General features: G+C 44.3%; 1 protein-coding gene across 1 annotated transcript in view; it reads right to left on the bottom strand.

Moving 5' to 3' along the window:
* LOC126199112 (myrosinase 1-like) overlaps nt 1–21,640 on the bottom strand; it is a 225,047-nt gene that overhangs the window by 38,244 nt on the left and 165,163 nt on the right. Inside the window, exon 7 of the mRNA XM_049935868.1 lies at nt 14,929–15,023. Within this exon, the coding sequence (XP_049791825.1) occupies nt 14,929–15,023 (95 nt within the window). The remainder of the gene's footprint in view (nt 1–14,928; nt 15,024–21,640) is intronic.

Here is a 21,640-nt window from a genome sequence, read left to right as displayed (position 1 = left end):
TTCCACCAAGGTCAGTAGTAAATTAACAGTGATACACATCAGTATGGATAGGTTTCCCGATGAACAGTTGACCGATCTTCACCTCGTGAATGGAGTTACTGAAGTCAATGGAAAGGCAGCACAATGCCCCTGTTCTGAGCTATTCCCGCAGCAATGGCAACCACATCACAGTACCTTTGCACCTGAGTATTGTGACATTCTTTGTCACATGTCGCTACTGGTATATTAGCTCGTGTTCCTCCTAGTTATTGGAATGTGGTGAGATGTCCCATCTGCAAATTTTACGCGGTGGGTAGGCAATGGCGGAAATCTGGGAGGTTTCCCACCAGGAACTCCCACAGGCGGTAGTTGCTCGAGTAAGCCACTCTGGGTATCTTTTAAGCCAGAGTAGCTCAAAAGCACCCTTCTAAGCAATGTGAGCCACACGAGCTCTCTAGAGATTTCAGCAAAAGCTAACACGTCCTCCTGAAAGTGTAAGGAGAGAACAGAGCAGCCGCTATCTTTGCGTAAACAGCATGGGAAGCGAGTTGCATTTACACGTCTAGACGTAATTCCGCCAATCATAAGGTGAGGGGCAGTACATTGCCAAGTTTTCGCCTGCTCGCAGAGAATACAACAAGTTCTAGAGAAGAAAATTCTGCAAGCTCTCCCTGCATGCAGGAATAGAGAGGAAGATTTTCAGTTATCCCTTTGGCAAGTTTTGTAATTTCCACCCTTTCTATTGTAATTTTGAGAAGTGTGTGTGAGTACAAAGTCGGTAGCCGATTTAAGGGTGAGCACATGGCGGCGGTTCGTGTTTCTTCATTGGAGACTGTCTCTTCGGTGCCCTGCTTCAGCTTGGCGCTCCTTTAGCTATTTTGGAGTGTATTTGCACTGCATAGCATACAATTTGCGAGTCTCTTTCACAACTTCTGATTGCTTTTTATTGTTAGTCCTCTGTCATACTGGGATCAAAAGCTAATACTATCCAGTACGTGCCCCTTTTGCGAATCGCCCAGACTTCGGATAGAGATTTGCATCCCAATTTGCAGTCTTCCAGAAAGCTTTCAGGTGCCTTCTGCACAGATACAATGGTTACAAATCTGGAAATTATGAGGCTGGTAATTCAGAAAAATCTGAACACTACAAACACTTAACAGTACCTCCAAAGCTCATTCACGGACACTACGAGAGGGTCTAATTACGCGTTATAAGTGTAGACAACAGAGTTAATCACGCTGGGGTGGTAACGTAGGTTTCTTAATAAGACAAGCAATGATTCGGTCCCTCACTTGGATCCACCTTCGATCCTAAACAGTCATTTACTTTAAAGCAGCTAAACGGATGACAATGCCGATATCAACGCTCTCCTCCGAAGCAGTGCTCTAACTGGAGGCTGCTGTACCGAAGCAAAGCTCACACCACTCACAAGTCCGATATACGCGCCACCAGCGTGCACCATTTTAGAATTCTTATGTTCACCTCGTACACCAAACTTGCCTAATTCTTCTTCGGAATCCAAGGGCAGAGCCAAGAAATCACTTCTCAGCCCTTGAATGACCACACAATGACCACCATCGGGACAACACCGGCCTTCACACTACGATCTTCGAGCCCACGGCATTCCATCCCAAACCGACTGCTTCTGCGGGGCCCACCGACTAAGCGGCCTTGCCCTACGACACCGACGTCGCTCCTCACGTACAGTCCAGAGCTAACTCACAGCAACCCCCTTCTTCTTCCTTCTGTCAGCCTCGCGGCGCGCGGGAAGCCAAATCGCCGAAGATATGCGGCGGCCAGAGACTCCAATCCGATCTCGATATTGACATCGCGGCGAGTACTGAGAAGGCAGGTGATTTCAAAAACAAAACAAAAAATGAATAGCTAGCCTTAGCGGCTCAGATGCAGCACGCAGTATACGTCTGACAGCGTTGGTATTGTTAACCACATTCACAGTGTTGCGTAGCTGCTGTGCATATAATAGTTCTAATGGAACCAGTCTGTGTTGTGAGAAGTTTGTGAAATACTTTTATTAACCAATCCCACTGGCATTTTTATTTTTCTAGCATATCCAGACTTCAGCAATAAATAGCCGTCTTCGTGCTAAAATACAAGGAAATTACAGATCAAGATTGAGTTACACAAAACAATAAGTAAAACACCATATTATCCAATAGCAATGATCCATTCTAGTCAACATACCATTTGAGTGAGTTACAAGCCAACAAACTCGCAGCAGTACATGTCATCATATAACTTTACTGGTTTATAGGTAGAGGGAAACAGAGGCTGTTGTTAACAAAAAGTACAGCTGTCTCAGTTTGCGCCATGTAGTAGAAGTAACGCAAGCTATATGACAAAAATAACAAATTCAGTAGTTTTAAATCCTTGTTTCATTAAATAAAAACAACAGGTATATTGGCATCCCCCCTTAAAACACACTAAGAAATACCGATGTACAAACTGTTTTTTCATATATTAGTGGTGAAGCGATCCACCAAATCTTATAAAAATGGTTGAAATGGCTCTAAGCACTATGGGACTTAACATCTGAGGTCATCAGTCCCCTAGACATAGAACTACTCAAACCTAACTAACCTAAGGACATCACACACGTCCATGTCCGAGGCAGGATTCAAACCTGCGACCGTAGCAGCAGCGCGGTTCCGGACTGAAGCGCCTAGAACCACTCAGCCACAGTGGCCGGCACCAAATCTTATACATAATATCAACAATAGATTCATACAATAGTCCTAGACAGAACTGTTAAACCACATCAAAAATAAAAAAATTAAAAACGATCTTCAGAAAACTGTTAATTACTTACTAGAATCCTGGAAGCGCCAAGTGACTTCTCTTCGATCTCGTGTTTGATTTGTAAATGTGAGCGGTAAAAACTATTTCGCTCATAGGTTTAAAGTTAAGAAGACAAAAAACGATTCTAATTAGGCGTCCTCCAGCTGCAATTTGAAAATTACTAACATTTCAGTAAGGCCTGCAAGTAGTGTTTCGGCAACATACTACCAGTGAGTCATTTATATCGGTGCCAGTTTTGATTATTACTGATGAACTGGGGTGCTGAACGAAGAGATCATCAGCAGTTCAAGGTCAACTGGCGTGTTCAGTAACAAAAAAAATGGCTCTGAGCACTATGGGACTCAACTGCTGTGGTCATCAGTCCCCTAGAACTTAGAACTACTTAAACCTAACTGACCTAAGGACATCACACACATCCATGCCCGAGGCAGGATTCGAACCTGCGACCGTAGCAGTCGCACGGTTCCGGACTGCGCGCCTAGAACCGCGAGACCACCGCGGCCGGCTGTTCAGTAACAGATCGGCAAGTAATTTCCAGGATATGCGTGATTCGGTACAAAGCTGTCAGTTTTCATCTAACGTTTGAACACTACAGCGCATTCATGACTAACCATAAAGCTGTGCACTTTCATGTGGGGAGGAGTTCAGATCGATATATAACCGCAAACTGCACATCGTTATTAACGCGAAACCGCAGAGAATTTCACTGGCGGAGCAAAATATGAATTTGCTTATGATCGATCATCGAAGCGTACGCGGAAAAGTCAAGGCCTGGTTTCGCAACGTTCTTCATAAAGGCTCAGACCTCATTTAGAACAACAGCACAATATTTGGCGCAAAGCTGTCGTGGATATGGCGATTTCAAAAGCTGAGTACATTTATATGGGCTAGAATATAATTTTTTTCCGCAGCCCATAAATACATCTAGGAAACTCCTTTCTAAGCCTGCACAATAGTTGTGAATGGGGTTCGTCAATTGATGATTGCCGCTTAAAATTTTTTTGCTAGACGTTTATAGTCTTTCTTCTAACATCTAGCTTCCCTTTAAAGAATAGGCGCCTTTCCCAATTATATCGCGATCTAACTCAATATAATTACATAATTTACCACACATGATGGAAATGGTTAAGGCATTTTGAGCTGAAGTAGTATTTATCTGTGGTACAGTGTTCCTTTTATGAAAAATGTGCACCTATGTATGTAGTCAGCGTCCACTTGAAACTGATGCTACACTCGTAGTGCTTGACAGTTCTTGAATGTTTGCTGTCGTTCGCACAATTTTCGTTATGAAATATACGTATTCTCACGTACAGTGGAACTCATGTTCCAAACATCTCTTGTAAGTGAATCACAAGAATATCGAGATTTGAAGCCTTTACGCTATTTAGATGCTTGAGTGCTACATGGAGGGTCATGAGCAGATTCTATATCTTCTGAAGCAAAACATGGGATGCCTCTACTACACGTATTCCAATTGAAGTGTCTTCACACGACATAACTGAGGGAGATATATTGTCCTACAGAAGCAACAGTTTCCGATTACAGCGTGAATTTCCATCTTACCATGGTCGTCTGCAAGATGTGTTTTAGAGAGACAGAGAAATAGAAAGACAGAGAGAGAGAGAAGGAAAACTAGCAGGGATGAAGCGATAGCGCCTTGGGCAGGCGGCAGTTTTTTCTGTACGCTCCAGTATCGCCTGGTACGAGGCGGGCAGCTGAAATCAGTTTTACTGTGGTACAGTGGTCTTAAAGCGGTAACAATCAACAGACTTCGCTCGAATTCACAAACGTTGCTCACTAACCACGGTTTATGTCCGGCTATTGAGACACCTTTCCGATACATTATGAATGGAAAAACATACGACACTGGTATAATATTCTGCAGTATTTATTATTTTACAAATAGATTTTTGGCTGTGACACCGTTGTCAAATATCTGACGGTGGCATAACAGCCGAAAGCTAATTTGTATATTAATAAATATTGTAGGATATTGCACCAGTGCCGTGTGTTTTTTCATTTATAATGTAGAAAAAATTCTACCAACACAACAGCCAGTTAATGCAAATTTTCCAGTACATCGTCTGCACGGTAATGACTATGGCTAGAATAACTCATCTCTGCTGTAGTCAGATGATTTGATCTAACAGGTCCTAATTTAACATACACTGTCCGACAAAGAAAGTGAAGCACCCAGAAGGCATGATCGGACGTCAATGTAACTTAGTACACAAACACACCATTGGCGGATATGTAAATGATTACGAGTTGCCTGTGACAGGTTAAGTGGCCAGTAAAGCGCATTAGCGCTGTTCGTGTTTCGTTACCGGGCATAGTAGGGTATATAAGCGGCGTGAACAGCGTAAGATGTTGCGTGATCACTGTGAAGGACGAGAGGATGCCGCATACTTCTGTGAGATAGCATTATCAGCGCATGACAGAGTCTGTGAGGAGCCTCATTGTGGGACTCAGTTATTCGCACTGGTCGAATCGTATAATATGCAGATTTATGGGGCATTTGGATGTGATAGTGGTCGTATGTTGGGCTGCATGGGAACGTGACAACAGGCATACTCGTCATCAAGGTTCTGGATTACAACGCCTGACCACAGCAACGGAGGATCGCCGAAATTCTGCAGCAAACAGCTTCACGTCTGGGTCTGTCATCCGAGTACAAGCAATGGAATCTCTGAAACGTTCTGTGCCGTCCTCCACCATTGGTGGGAGTCCATCTAACAACTTCCCCATGCACAGGCTTCCATAAACAACAAAACACTCTGCTGTGTTTGGAGTGGTGTTGTGGTTCAAATGGCTCTGCGCACTATGGGACTTAACATCTGAGGTCATCAGTCCCCTAGAACTTAGAACTACTTAAACCTAACTAACCTAAGGATATCACATACATCCATGCCCGAGGCAGGATTCGAACCTGCGACCGTATCGGTCGCGCGGTTCCAGACTGAAGCGCCTAGAACCGTTCGGCCACAACGGCCGGCGTGGTGTTGTGACTGGAAGGCAACGACTGCTTGTCAATGGCGATGCATTGTGTTCAGCAATGAATGGGCGGCTCTGACAAGTGTCGGAGAATATGGTGGCAGTAGGGGCGCAAATTTCGTCCTGGTGCATTTTGCATTGTTGCCAAATTTATTCATGCTGCGGCTCTCTGTTGGTCTCCCCCCATCTCCTCTCCCTACCTGGAGTATCGATGTGGTAACATGACAGTTAAATTGGCATGCAAATTAATTAAATTAATATGTCAATCCATTAAATTAATTATGCAAATTAATTAAATTCAAAGTGGTCGGAAGTTCAAAATTGGGGCAGAATTCCAAAATTGTGGAATTCCAAAAAAAATGGCGGAAAATTCAAAATGGTGGAAATTTCAAAATTTGCATCCCCAGTTCACAATACCATCAACTGTCAGACACCCCCCTCCTCCACTTCCTCACTTGTGAATTCGCATTAAAAAGACTCAGTCAGTGCTGAACTACTGGAGAGAAAGGTAAAGTCTTTATTTATTTTGAGGGAAAAGCTTGGCTGTCAGTGTGGGAGTTGCATGTATTGGCACCTACATATCCTAATGACAGATCATTATATGATTCAAAAACACCACTAATAGATATTTAAAACAAACACATACCACAGGCCCAATAGGATATGCACCTTCTGCTGTCATCTCCGAACAGATGTGTGGTGCTAGAAAAAACTCTGTCACTGCATCAGGCCAGTGCTCGACTTCATACCACTTCCGCAATAGCATGCATGTGGTGTCTGTGGAAGATTGGGAGTGTCAGCCCATAGACATCTATACCTGATGACAGCTAGCCGTGGAATGCACCAAGACCGCGTTCACGATATGTCCATGTGCACACAGCACTCGCAGAGTAATGGAGGTGTTGGTTTAACACGATACAGAAATTGAGAACTATGTTGCAATGTCATTTGACGATAGTTCCATGAGATCGAAGCGAAGTGACATTTTGTTTTCGTGAGAAGTCATCGAGAGCAGTGGTTTTGAACTCGAAGAACTGGGTCAACTGCGTTGAAATTACGGAAAAAACTGATAAAATTTCGAAATTGACGAAAAATGCGTAAAACTGAGGAAAAATACAACAAAAAATGTAGATGAATGAGGGTAGTTACATGTTGTTTTGGGTATATGAAAACCATTTCATCCCATTCCTCTTTCTGTTGTGCTGGCTCTGAGTAACAGAAGTGCACTGAGGATTTCCAACCACATGGTGCAGGTCAGTACTCGACTCGAACAAACACACTAATTATTGAACTATGGTTTCCAGCGATACCACAAGGACAGCATGTGGGGGAATATACGAACAGCCACAGTCTGCTACATCAAAGTATGGTGACGCAGCATTCATGCTGAAATCTAGAGACAAGTCCATTTATTCACAACATCACAGGAGCAGAATATCTACAGTCTGTTCTTCATCCTGATTAGCTGGAAGACCTATATGTTAAATAATTTCGTAGGAATGGCGAAATCGCAACATCTCGTGGGGATGAGACATCTGCGGGAGGGGGGGGGGGGGGGCTGCGGTGATGTCTTCGCAAATATGCTGGACCCTTGTTTGTTGCTCTTTCTACATTAAGTTTGTCAGTTCATCCTGCTCTGGCACATGCCTACTACTGAGCAAGAACGTACGCAAAATAAACAAACGAGTCGAGAGATTTTCAATTGTTATTATGCCCTTTATTCCTCCACAAATATGTGATAAAGACGATGTGGCGGGAGGGTTTTGCTTCTGGGAAGCAATGGTAGGCCGTGCAAAACCACATCCAGCTGCTGTGAGTACGGACATATCACAATTGTTTGGGCCCTATACACATATAAATGCTACTTGTTCGGAATGTAACGCAGTTGGAAAGCAAAGTTACTGTGGTTCGTGTTCGGACTTATCACCGGAGGTGTGTGGGAAGTGATCAGACTAAAAAAACATTTATTAGTAGTCGTAATGGGAGGATGTGATTTCAAAACGTTGACGAGTACATCCGACTGTAAGGGGCGATAGATTCATTTCACAGACTCCTGCACTGTATAACAATGCAATGGTTCAACTGGACCTGTTATGGTGTTCACAAAGGGCAGGCATACGACTGTATCAGCATAGATGCGCAGACTGTTCTCTCATCAGCTCTCCTAAGCAGTCCCTCGCATGTTCTTTGTCGCACTATCGACTGCACTGTTTATTACAGTACACCAACCCTGTGCTTTACAACAGTTTTTTGAGAGAATCTTGGAGGGATGCAGCATCTTCTGGAAGTGCTGACTGCAAATACTTGCAGTATATTCTCGAATATGATTGGCTGGAAAATCTCAATGTCAAATAATTCCCTAGAGCTGAGGAGAATCGAGACTCCTAGCCAGTGTGAATGTGGAGATACCATAACTTTTTCTGATGCTACACACAAAGAATCGATAGTTGCATTGCTTGTTTGAAATGCATATGTGTTGGAGTGTAAAGTTGCTGTGCTCAGTGTTCTGACATATACAAAGAAAATAGTGTAGGTGGGACTACATCCAGTGATAAAGAAGGTATAGATCTGATGTGGAAAACTGCAGTTTCAAAGTATCAACAGCCATTACTGGTATGAAAGATTTTATGTGGAAAATTATGTCCAGTCATAAGGAGGATATAGTTTTACATGGGAAATTGATATTTCCAGAGCCACAGTTGTCAGGAGGAGGTGTTTTCAATACTTCACTCATGTCACCATATTGGTGCTGTAATCATAATATTTAATTGTAATTTACTAATAACTATGTGACTAGTTTCCTAGCCGGCCGGTGTGGCCGAGCGGTTCTAGGCGCTTCAGTCTGGATCCACGTGACTGCTACGGTCGCAGGTTCGAATCCTGCCTCGGGTATGGATGTGTGTGATATCCTTAGGTTAGTTAGGTTTAAGTAGTTCTAAGTTCTAGGGGACTGATGACCTCAGATGTTAAGTCCCATAGTGCTCAGAGCCATTTGAACCACTTAAACTAGTTTCCTAGGAGAACTCTGCTTGGTGCCTGGGTGCGTAGTGTAGATAGCCAGTGGCCTGAACGATAGGACATTTCTGGTTTGAGGTGTGAGCCTCTGCTGAGCCCCCAGACTGGTCAGGTGAGATATGAGGGTACAGTTGACCTAACCATGTCGCCTTCTGGGCGGGTGACTAGTGAATTAATACTCAATATGTGCTTTCGCGATTGTATGTGTTGTGAGTAATCTCCGGTTTTTAGGTGGAAATTTGAGAAGATTCAATATGGCGAGTGTTTGCTCTGGACAATTCTTCTGGTGGTTAGCATTCTTTTTGTGTGTTCGCCAATCTTTCTAGGAAGGCCTTTGAAACTGCCATCACTTTAGAATGGGGATGCTCCAAAGGCCTACACCATAAAGGATTCCAGTATTCACTTAGAATCACTTAGCTTCTCAGTATTTCACAACCATCAAACGAAGCTGCCTCGTTAGTCCACAAAGCAAAACCCCTCCACTCCTGCTGGTAGAACAGTAGGGGCTGCTCAGCCAAGTGAATACGGCTAACACATAAACACAACCAATTGTGCTGGTACTTTGCGTCACCGCTAGCCGCTCTCGCCTTTAGTGGGTAGTTACCAGACTCGCTGCAGGATTAGCCACTGCCACTCTGGTGCAAGCCACAGGACAGCTGGTCTTCGGGCAGTCCACAGCCTGCTAACACAAAGTGTGGATGGCTAAAGGCAACATGCTCCCAACCTTCCATAGATACCAAGTGTACGCTATTGTGAAGGTGGTGTGAAGTTGAGTGCTGGTGTGACAAAGTTTTTCTAGCGCCGCACATCTGCTCACAGTCGATAGCAGAGGGTGGATGTATTACTCAGCTTGTGGTATGTGGTGGTTATCTTTGATTTTTGTTTTAAATATCTGTCAGTGATATTTTGAATTATATTATTATATGTAATTGGGATATACAGTTGCCAATAAATGCACCTCCCACACCAACAACTGGGTTTTTTCCCTCAAAATAAATAAAGACTTCCTCTCCAGGCCGGCCAGGGTGGCCGAGCGGTTCTAGGCGCTACAGTCTGGAAACGCACGACCGCTACGGTCGCAGGTTTGAATCCTGCCTCGGGCATGGGTGTGTGTGATGTCCTTAGGTTAGTTAGGTTTAAGTAGTTCTAAGTTCTAGGGGACTGATGACCTCAGAAGTTAAGTCCCATAGTGCTCAGAGCCATTTGAACCATTCCTCTCCAGCAGCTCAGCACAGACTGATTCTTTTTTCTCCCCCCCCCCCCCCAATATACAAGTGGAGAAATGGGGGAGCGGGGGTGTCCAACAGCACTGTCTGGAGGTGGTGTTGTGAGCTAGGGATTCAAAATTTGAAATTCCCCCATTTTGAATTTCCCACCACTTTTTTTAAATTTCCACCATATTTTGAATTTCCTGCTCTTTTGAATTTAATTTATTTGCATATCAATTTAATTGTATTCTTGCCACATCTACACCCCAGGGAGAGATAAGGGGACCATCCAAGAAGGGCCGCCATCTTTAATAAATCTGGCAACAATGCAGAGTGAACCAGAATGAACAATAATCCCCTACTGGCAGCGAGCTGGAGAGAGGTACCATTCTTGAAATGTTTTGGCACAGTGGTGTTACTCCTGGCATCAAGGTGTAGTGAACCAGCATTATGACTTTAGGTCATGGCTGATAGTGATTGAGGAAACTTTGGTAACTCACCGGTATGCTACAATGACAGAATAGTTGTGATCAGCCAACGACTACAACGCTTTTTCGTTTCAAGTGCGCAACTTCGCCGTTCTCTGCATGTTAGCTGCCAGTCTTTGAGTCAAGCCGATATTGTGCTGAGATATACCCAGATATCACTGCTGCCTTCACCGAATGGGACTTCCTCATAGATAACTGCATAATCTTCAAAAACTAATTCTGTCCTCTGTCGTTAAATGTTAAACAATCCAACTGACGACCCTGTTGCACAATAGAGGCATCCGTCACGACTTCCTTATGTTAACGCATTTTATATTCCATTCATCTTGTAACAACGCTGTGCTTCTAGTGTCACTTGTTATTTTAACTTTTGTAGTTCTGTATAGTTCCAAGTTCTGGACTTAACTACAGATCGGCCTTATTGTAAATCGAACTTAAGAAACTTTGTCAGATGGGCGCAAAAGTGATGCCTCCCAAAATTACAGGCTCTTATCCACCAGGTCGCTGCCGGAGTCAACTTCTCTTTCTCGCTGACGGTTCACTTTTTAAATCTTTCGCCCAGCAATCGCAGATAAAAAAATCGCAGACGGTCCTTCAATGTAAGAGGGAGGTCTGCAAACATGGAGAAAATCTGAGCGCATCATATAATCTTGTGAAGGAAGCAATTAACACGGCAGCGTTTATTAGCAAGCAAAAATAACAGTCTTTCTACAAATGCGGGTGGTATTTGTATTATGCATGTTCTCTCATTCTCAGGTGGCTAATTTAAATCGTTAGGTAAAAAAAGCAGCAAACTTCATCAAGCAAGGAAGTGTGACTTCACGCCAGCTCTTACTCAGGGCTTGTAGGAGAACTTTCTGGGAAGTGTTGTGCGTTTCGAGACCAAGCACATGGACGTTAAACAACGTACGTTTCACACGTCATGGAAAATGCAACTTCCTACATTACTTTATTATACTGTTCCGACATGTAAATATGGGTTACGAATTCATAAAATTGAATGTCATGGCTAAGAAACTTAAAAATGAAAACACTCCATACACAGAATAGACAATTTCAAAACTCAATATTAATCTTTTTCGTTAGTATCAGTGTACTATCATTTTCCTAATTCAGGCAACAACATGGAATGTCATATCCAGATATAACGCGTTTTCCGGGAGCACGCCAACGATCAAGTCTTCCTTAAATATGTTATGGCCTTTCTGGTTAAATCGAGCACTAAGTCTCCCACTGTTTGCCGTTTCGTTGTATGCACGTTACAGCACAATCAAAGGTACAGCTATGAGGACATAAACAGAGAACGCTGAATTTCTCTGTAATGCTTTGAAGACAGTATGGTTGGCAAAATAATTAAGTGATGAAATACGTGTTTTTCCCATGGAGGATACTCATTTACATTTATATGTAATATTACAGTTCACAAGTCAGCATCATTAAGCATGTGATGTGTCTGAACAAGGCGACCCCAGCCACTCGTATAAAGACAGGGTAGTGATAGCAACACGCTGGATGTGACGGATGGGCCGGCCGCTGTGGACGAGCGGTTCTAGGCCCTTCAGTCTGGAACCGCGATGCTACTACAGTCGCAAGTTCGAATCCTGCCTCGGGCATGGATGTGTGTGATGTCCTTAGGTTAGTTAAGTTTAAGTAGTTCTAAGTCTAGGGGACTGATGACCTCAGATGTTAAGTCCCATAGTGCTTAGAGCCATCTGAACCATTTTTTGTGATGGATGACCCATCATACATGTGGAATGGACCTCCACTGTTTTCGACTGTAGGTTGAAGGTCGGGGCAACAACATACTGTAGATATCCCTGACAATATGACTTACGACCCAACATGACTCGGAGTATGTGCATTCCCAAAAATATTGCTAAGCTAATCACTCCTCAAGAACTGAATATTTTTAAAGGAAACATTCATATGAAAATGTGTGATTTTTAGCATGGGAAAGAAAGACGTTATTCAATATCAACAAAAGTTTACGATATGATTGACAAGAAAAATACATCTAAGATGGACAATAGGATACAAGCAAACAACCAGTGCAAATTGTGCAGAACGCTTGGTACTTTGGGAAAATTTGCTGCCAGACCCAATGAGAGGTGAGATACGAGGAACTTCAGAAAGTAAATTACACATGTCATCCCATTTCTTCCGTGGAGACGAGGAGGGTAGTCTGTGGTCGACTTCAATGAACCTCCTTCCCTATCAGCATCGCACGTCTGTCTGTCCTTAGGAAAACGGTTGACACCATTTCACTACACTGGATTTTGTTCAGCTATTGCATTTTGTCCAGAGTTCCACGGTGAGTCTGTTTGCCATTTAGACGTTTTGTCTGTAAGACTTACTGATCTGTTTACTTCAAGTTTGGATTATGTTTCCAGTTTTTGCATCATTTCACTCCCACACTGTAATGCACCTCGTTGAAATTCATAGTGAAAACCTTAAGCTCTCTTTTATTTTGCACCATGCATAAAAGGCAGCTGAGGGTTTTTACCACGAATTCAAAAATTGTTTAGCAGCTGATTTTCCCCACATATATGATGAACCTGTTATCTGTACCATAGCAGAAATGTGACTACGGAAAACCTGGAATATATATACTGTGGTATCACATATCAATACCACCCCAAGGGTGTCGAAGTTGGTAACGGAACTGCAAAGTTCCCATCAGACGCCGACAGCGGTTGTAGGGGACCGGCGGATCCAATGAAGCACATCTGCTGAGCCACACCTTCAGCAGCCCCCTACCACGAGCGTCCTCTGCCACTGCATTATAGCACAGCTGGCGACAGCAAGACGCTCCACTTGCGCTTGGAGTCTCTTCGCTACCGCATCATCGTTCACAGTTCATGGAGCCTCATCCTTGTTGACACTGTGATAGCTGGACTCTATTTCTCCCTGCATTATTTGTGACAAGACTTCATACACTTGGTGAAATACAATTTAAGTAAATCTTCTGTTTACTATGTCAACTTATTTGCTAATCTTTTCTGCTCCTGCCCAGCTTTCTTAGAACTACATTGCCTCTCCACTGTGTAGCCACCTCTCCTTAGTGTTGTGTACAAAGTCGTACACAACAGGTACTCAGTTCGTCCCACATGTTGCACAATGGTCTTAGTTTGGGACGACAGATGTACTTTCTGAAGTCCCTACCCAGTAACATGAGGAGCTGAGTTCATGTCGAGACATTACTGTACAGGGTGGCAGCCATCCGAGGAACATTTTAGAGAACTGGTTTAAAAAATTTTATTTCAAAGGCCGCAGTCAAATCTTTCTCCAAGTTTTCTCTCTGAGAAACCTCCGCTGTGCCGACGTGAAAAGTTGTCTGCCTGTCAGAACCGAGGCAATTCTCTCCAGTTAAAGCTGCTGACAAGAGACGCCTGAGCCCTCTGCTGAAATCGCTAGGGAATTCACGCCATTGGTTTAAGCCAACAGCGTGCGTGGGACATAGGTCATTTGTGTGGACGCTGGAGGATTCTGCACGTGTACGTTATTCTCTCTCGTTCGAGTGTGGTTTTGACAGCCTGGTGGCTTGCATTCATACACGTCAACTGTTGCTCGAAAATCTTGTACGATCGAGACATCGACCACAACAGACGTCTTTCTTGGGAGGCAGAGCCTCTGGCTCTGCGCCCTGTGACAGACCACCAACGTAAGTTACCATGAACCGCCTCCCCATCCGTTGCCCACTTATTTAATTGCATGTCCTCCTACACTGGCCTACACCTGGTATTCTGTATACCGAAAAATATGCTCTCTATTTGATTTAATTTTCTGTTCTGTCATTTAGGCCGGTCGGTGTAGCCGAGCGGTTCTAAGCGCTTCAGTCAGGAACTGCGCTGCTGCTACGGTCGCAGATTCGAATCCTGAAGCGGGCATGGATGTGTGTGACGTCCTTAGGTTAGTTAGGTTTAAGTAGTTGTAAGTCTAGGGGACTGATGACCTCAGATGTTAAGTCCCATAGTGCTTAGAGCCATTTGAACCACTTTTGTCATTTAGCGGCAGCGCTGGATGGCCACTCACAAGTCCTGACCGCTCGACCCCCTGTACACTGTTGTCTTAAGCCGAACGCAACAACATTCTTCCCTCTCCCTGCATATGTATATTATTCTCGTTCGAGTGTGGGGTTGACAGCCTGTTGGCCTGCATTCATAAACGTCAGCTGTTGCTGGATAATGTTGTAAGACCCGAAATTCGTGAATCTAATTACTTATGGAAATAAAAATTATTTTCATAGAGGTATTCGGTTGCTGCACGGTGCCCTGTTGAACTCCTCTTCTCACATACAGGTTGCTTATAACTTGCCTCATGTCAGGCAGTACGGTGAGGCAGAAATATAAATGTACCGATAATTACTATCAGCGTTCATACATCAGTACAAAGGAGTGCACAGCAGGGACTTGTGGCTGGCCACATACCTCGAACTGAAGGGCCGCCTCCGCCGCCCGCTGATCCTCCTCGCTGCTGGTAGCGGGCTCGAACCAAGTACAGCACAGTGTGATGCCCACACGACCTGCAGACAGCGCCAAACTCTCTCAGTACAGACAGCATCCTTACATTCGTGAGGCACAGTACAAAGCCTGTGCACATAACTTCCGTCACAGATAAACAAGTGAATTGTAGAAAAATGCCCTGTTTTGGAAAAAAGTCCCATCACCTCGGCGGAAACAATTATTCTGGCGTGGCACATGATGCAAAGTGGTCAAATATTTTTGTTGGCCATTTGAGCGACATTTACCCGGATGGGCAAAATAAAAGATGTGGGCATATTTCACCTTGGACAACCCATTCCTGTAGCAGAAGTCGCTAACTCACGCGTAGCCGCGCGGGATTAGCCGAACGGTCTTAGGCGCTGCAGTCATGGACTGTGCGGCTGGTCCCGGCGGAGGTTCGAGTCCTCCCTCGGGTATGGGTGTGTGTGTTTGTCCTTAAAATAATTTAGGTTAAGTAGTATGTAAGTTTAGGGACTGATGACCTTAGCAGTTAAGTCCCATAAGATTTCACACGCATTTGAACATTTGAACTCACGCGTGCGTGGGGGCACACACGAATCGGGGTAGCCCGTTCGAATCCTGGAAGTGGAAGAAATCGCCACCACCAGTATTTGGCTGGCAAAGGGAGGAGTGATGGTAGCGAAGAGTTTATGATCGCTCACCAGTCTGTGCGCCCACGTCCTTTCTGCGGTGTCTCGTGTAGTGATACTGTTAATAGTGAACCACCCATCGGATGGGGACCCTAAGCCTCACGGCCCCCTTGGAGCTATTCGAAAGGAGAAGTAGGCTATGTACTGGCAACTGTTTTCGCTCCCTCCCTTTATGACCATCTTGCAACCCAAACATGACACCACAGTATACATATACCCATTAACGTCACCTACACTCATCTTACGTCCTATATGTTGGACTGTGATTTTAAAACTGCAGCAGTTTATCATTTGAAAGACAGATTAAAACCATTATCACTGCGAGTCACTTTTATTTGCTTCCACAACGTTTCCAGTGTTTCCACCTTCATCCCCAGCTGGATCAATGGATTACGTTAGAAATTCTAATAATGAACGTATGTGTTCCTTTTGCTGGAACGTCTTCGAAATACAGGGAAAGACAGAGAGCTGGAGGCATCCATTAAAAAAAATTACCCACTGAGGAGGACGGTGTAATCCATCACAACACGTCGTGGAAGAAAACAAAAGTGACTTGCAGTTCAGTTCAATTTACTGCAATGGTTTCTAGACCTATTATTGGGAAACTCTAAACAGGACATACATATTCAATACTCATGCTGGCGTACAATGTTTTACATTATACAGGGTGAGTCAGGAGGAAAGGTACATGCTTTGACGGGTAATACTACTGGTGATTCTGAACAAAAAACCTCCTCCCGGCGGAGGATCGAGTACTCCCTCGGGCATGGGTGTGTGTGTTTGTGCTTAGGATAGCTTAGGGACTGATGACCTTAACAGTTAAGTCCCATATGATTTCACAGCCGCGTGGGATTGGCCGAGCGATCTAAGGCGCTACAGTCATAGACTGTGCGGCTGGTCCCGGCGGAGGTTCGAATCCTCCCTCGGGCATGGGTGTGTGTGTTTATCGTTAGGATAATTTAGGTTAAATAGTGTGTAAGCTTAGGGACTGATGACCTTAGCAGTTAAGTCCCATAAGATTGCACACACACACACACAAACTTCTAATAAACATATGACCGTATCTTAACCGTCTCTGGGTAAACTAATGAAAACAGCTAGGAACGGGAAAGGTGCAGGTGACCGTAAATAAAGATACTGTTATATTACTGTATGTTTAACTCTGTACGTTTCCTCACAGATGTTCAAACAGTCCACAGTCAACTTCAATGCATGTTTCTGCTCTTGTAGACAGGTGTTGTTCCGTCGGTCGGAGCTCAGTTTTGCATTCCTTTACCTGGGCACAAGCATGTAAAATACGAGCGAGAAGTTCCTCTCTTGTTTCCACTCTGTGCTTGTAGTCGTCGCTCTTCAGCAGCCCCCAGAAACAATAATGTGGTAAGGTTGGGTGACCTCGGTGGCCAAGCATTTACTCCACGGCGTCCGATCCAACGACCAGGATACGTTGTGTTGAGATACTGTGTCACTGGCCGTACGGAATGTGCAGGAGCTCCGTCATGCTGAAAGTACATACGAGCTCGTGTTGCCAAAGGGATATAGCCGGCCGAAGTGGCCGTGCGGTTAAAGGCGCTGCAGTCTGGAGCCGCAAGACCGCTACGGTCGCAGGTTCGAATCCTGCCTCGGGCATGGATGTTTGTGATGTCCTTAGGTTAGTTAGGTTTAACTAGTTCTAAGTTCTAGGGGACTAATGACCTCAGCAGTTGAGTCCCATAGTGCTCAGAGCCATTTTGCCAAAGGGATATCCTCCACGCATTCTAGTAACAGAGTTTGAGAAGAAACTCAAGATACCGTGTCCCAGTAAGACGGTTACCTAAAACAACTGGACCGATGAGTTGGTCATCAATAATACCGCACCACGCGTTGACTGAGAAACGTCGCTGAAAACTCGTTTCCACAGTAGCGTGGACATTTTCAATTGCCCATACATGAGTTGCGCGTGGTGTTGATTCCGTTGCGGGTAAATGTTGACCCTTCAGTGAACAGAATACGTGGAATTAATCGCTCATTGGCAGTGATCCATTGACAGAATACTTGCCGGGCAGCAGAATCTCCTTCTTGCAGATGTTGTACACACTGCCGATGAAACGGATACAGACCGTGCTCGTGTACTGTACGTATCACTCGTGTTTGTCGAATACCAAGTTGGGCAGCAATTCTTCTAGAGCTAGTAGTAAACCCTTGCGTTCCACTACTTGAACAATGTTCTCAACTTCATTAAGAGTTTGTTGTGTGGGACGTTCAGAGACAACATTTACGCTGGGAAGCGTACCACGCTCACGCAATCCGTAAAACACCCCACTAAACACTTTACTATCTAGCACTCTGCGATTCGGAAATCGTTGTTGGTATTCTCAAAAAGCAGCTCTGGAATTCCCATTGGACAAACCATAGACAAAACACCATGTCAGCATACTCTGCATGTGTAGATCCGTAGCATTGTCACTACACAAAACGGTAGCCGGCCGTTGTGGCCGAGCGGTTCTAGGCGCTTCAGTCCGGAACCACGCTGCTGCTACGATCGCAGGTTCGAATCCTGGCTCAGGCATGGATGTGTGTGATGTCCTTAGATTAGTTAGATTTAAGTACTTCTAAGTCTAGGGGACTATGTTAAGTCACATAGAGCTCAGAGCCATTTGACCCATTTGAACAAAACGGTATTCGTTGTTCTCGTAACAACACTGTAGTACCGTCAACTACGACCGTCGGACTGAGACTTGAGATAAACAACTGCACCATGCGCAAGTGACTTGCGTACTGACACAGTTTGTAAGGACGACGCTACACGCTTTCTGTTCCTAGTTGTTTTCATTGGTTTATCCGGAAACGGTTACGAAAAGGGCATATGTTTATTACGAGTTTTTTGTTTTGTTCAGAATTACCACTAGTATCATCCCACAAAGCATGTACCTTTCCTCCTGACTCACTCTATAGAGTTATAAATTATGTTAAAGCTCAGTCAGGAACCGCGCGACTGCTACGGTCGCAGGTTCGAATCCTGCCTCGGGTATGGATGTGTGTGATGTCCTTACGTTAGTTAGGTTTAAGTAGTTCTAAGTTCTAGGGGACTTATGACCACAGATGTTGGGTCCCATAGTGCTCAGAGCCATTTGAACCATTTTTTGTTAAAGCTATCATTGTTAATATTAATGTAGAAATAAAACAGTATATTGAAAATATAATCAATAAAACATGGAGAGCTGCATCAAATCAGTCTCAGGACTGAAGACCACAACAACAACAGCAATCAATAAAAAATAATGTAAAATCAAACGGATTAATTCAAGTTCCAAGCGAATAATTGCCAGCTTGTATTACTAGACTGGTTACTGGCAGCCTCAGGAGAACTCGAGGTTTGCTGACTAACTACAGCTGTACCTGGTCCTAGACCTATTCTACGTTGCCCACAGTGGTATGTGCATACCTCGGCATTACTTGACACTCACACAGGTAACCCGTTTATTTTGTGTTTTACACCTACAACCAAAAACATACCTAAGACACATCTTTCATATGCCACGTGGAAAGTGAGCCATTGTACACGGAGGGAGAAAACACTTTCCAACTAGGCAGCTGAACTCACCCCTCACAGTCGTGCAGCCGACAATGGTATACCAATTCTCTCTCTATATACACTGCAGACAGATCATAGCGGTGAGCTGCAAAGGCGAAACACGATCAGGAGTTCTAAACATGTTTTAAAAAATGTGAATGTGGTATGGTTTGTTGGTCCTGATATCGCACGGGATAGGTCCAGTTGCCTGTCAGAGTGTTGCACTTGCGTCACGCACATTGGCCCCTTTTCTCGCGGATTTCTGAAACTTTTGTCGTACGTCTGTTGTGGAATTTACTGGATTGTTAAGTAAAGTACTTCATACGGCAGGAATAGCTGGGGGACCCAAAAGGGCAGTTTCAGCGGCCTAACTGGAAAGGTTTTCCCTATCTTTCGCATCCACAGGCAGCTTTGCTTCGTGAAGTATGGGAGCTGTGTAAGTGAGTCTATCTGTTAAGTGTATGTGACTGCGATGGGTGTGTGTGAATACTAGGGCAGAGTAGAAGCTGGGACAGTCTACATTGTCGCCATATTTATTCAAGATGACAGCTCTTCCTGTGTGGTCCCCCACCTCCTCCCACTTCCTCACTTCCCCTACCCCCCCCCCCCAAAATTGTGAATTGGTGGGAAAAAGAAGCAGTCTATGGTCATCTGCTAAAGAGGAAAGATGTAAGATTCTGTCGTCATTTATTTAATTTATTTATTTTGAGGGTGTTATCCTGTTGTCCACCCCAAGAGCTGAGTGGTCAGCGCGGCAGTCTGTCACGCCAAGGGGTCCGGGTTCGATTCCCGGCTGGGTCGGAGATTTTCTCCGCTCAGGGACTGGGTGTTGTGTTGTCCTCATTATCATTTCATCATCAGTGGAAGGCAACGGGAAACCACCACTGGAATCACTTCCCTAGACGCTCATGCCGTGGACCTCTCTGACGAGGCTTCTCCCATGACAAGACCTGCCGTAAGGCAGAACACAAAGTTAAGTCATCCTGCTGGAGGAATTTCCTGAATTTTGCCAGGGAAAACGAACTGATAATTACGCTACAGTCCTGCTGCTTGAAATTCAAATAAACACAACTTCTTAAAATTGGCGGAACAATAGGAAAACCCACTCGTGGAAAAACGGATTCCATACACAAAATGGGTGACAAATTACAACAACATATTATTTATTTAAACATTAATTAATTAAATTCCCGCTACATGTTTTTCCAGTTGGCGAGAGGAGTTTAATAAGTGTAGTACTTGTAAGCATACAGCTGAGGACTGTGTCCATAGTGTCCTATATGAGGAGTGGAAGGAGGTTATAATGGATGAGCATACGGAAAACACTTTTCAGCAAAATAATGGTAATGTAGAAGGTTGGACTAGTGACGCTTTTCACAGCTCATAGAGATTGCTGCCTGTTCATGGTTTTTGAAATGGCCAGTCACTCCACAGTGCAGCAGCAACTTCATCTTGTTCCACTACCCCAGACTGAATGAAACAGAGGTGCTCGCCTTGGTTTACGGGGAAGGGGACAATTCATCCTGCACTTCTGTAATACTTTGCTGTTCTATCTCTTCTTACCATTCTTACCATGTATTAGAAAGGGGAAAAAACCCGTTTCAAGTGTCTCGAGGATGATGGGACGTAGGAGGGGGAGGGGGAGGGGGTGGGGGGAGGTAAGACTGGTTCAGGCTGCTTAGCCTATATCTACACAATGAGGTGAACACATGTGCAGCTGCTGCCACTCTCCCCTGGCGAGTTCTTTTGGGGTCGTTTTTTGTTGTAGTTGTTACAACGACGTTTTTCAATTCCCGATTTGTGTATTGCAGTATGATCCACTGTTTATGAGTGGTGTTTTTATCGTGACAGTTTCCATGTGTATTTACAGCAGTGAAGAATTTTCTGTGGTAGCTTGTATCGGCCTTCCTACATTTCAGTGATGGTTTGCTGTCCTGTCCCTTCTTACCTTGTAAGAATGTGTGTGTACAAATTGCTTGGCAGCTATTTGACTGGTAGGTTGGAAGGAGGCTACACTTCCTACACTTCAGTAATAGTTTGCTGTCCTATCCCTTCTTACCATGTATCTGTGTACACGTTTCTCAGCAGCTATACACTTTTAGATGGTACAAGGCAATTCTTCCAGCAACAACTGTAGAAAGCTTTTGACAATGTTGACTGGAATACTCTCTTTCAAATTCTGAAGGTGGCAGGGGTAAAATACAGGGAGCGAAAGGCTATTTACAATTTGCACAGAAACCAGATGGCAGTTATAAGAGTCGAGGAACATGAAAGGGAAGCAGCGGTTGGGAAGGAAGTGACACAGGGTTGCAGCCTCTCCCCGATGTTATTCAATCTGTATATTGAGCAAGCAGTAAAGGAAACAAAAGAAAAATTCGGAGTAGGTATTAAAATCCATGGAGAAGAAATAAAAATGTTGAGGTTCGCCGAAGACATT

The sequence above is a fragment of the Schistocerca nitens genome, chromosome 8 (genome assembly GCF_023898315.1).
Source record: "Schistocerca nitens isolate TAMUIC-IGC-003100 chromosome 8, iqSchNite1.1, whole genome shotgun sequence".
Classification (NCBI taxonomy): domain Eukaryota; kingdom Metazoa; phylum Arthropoda; class Insecta; order Orthoptera; family Acrididae; genus Schistocerca; species Schistocerca nitens.
This window is presented reverse-complemented; position numbering and strand designations above follow the sequence as displayed.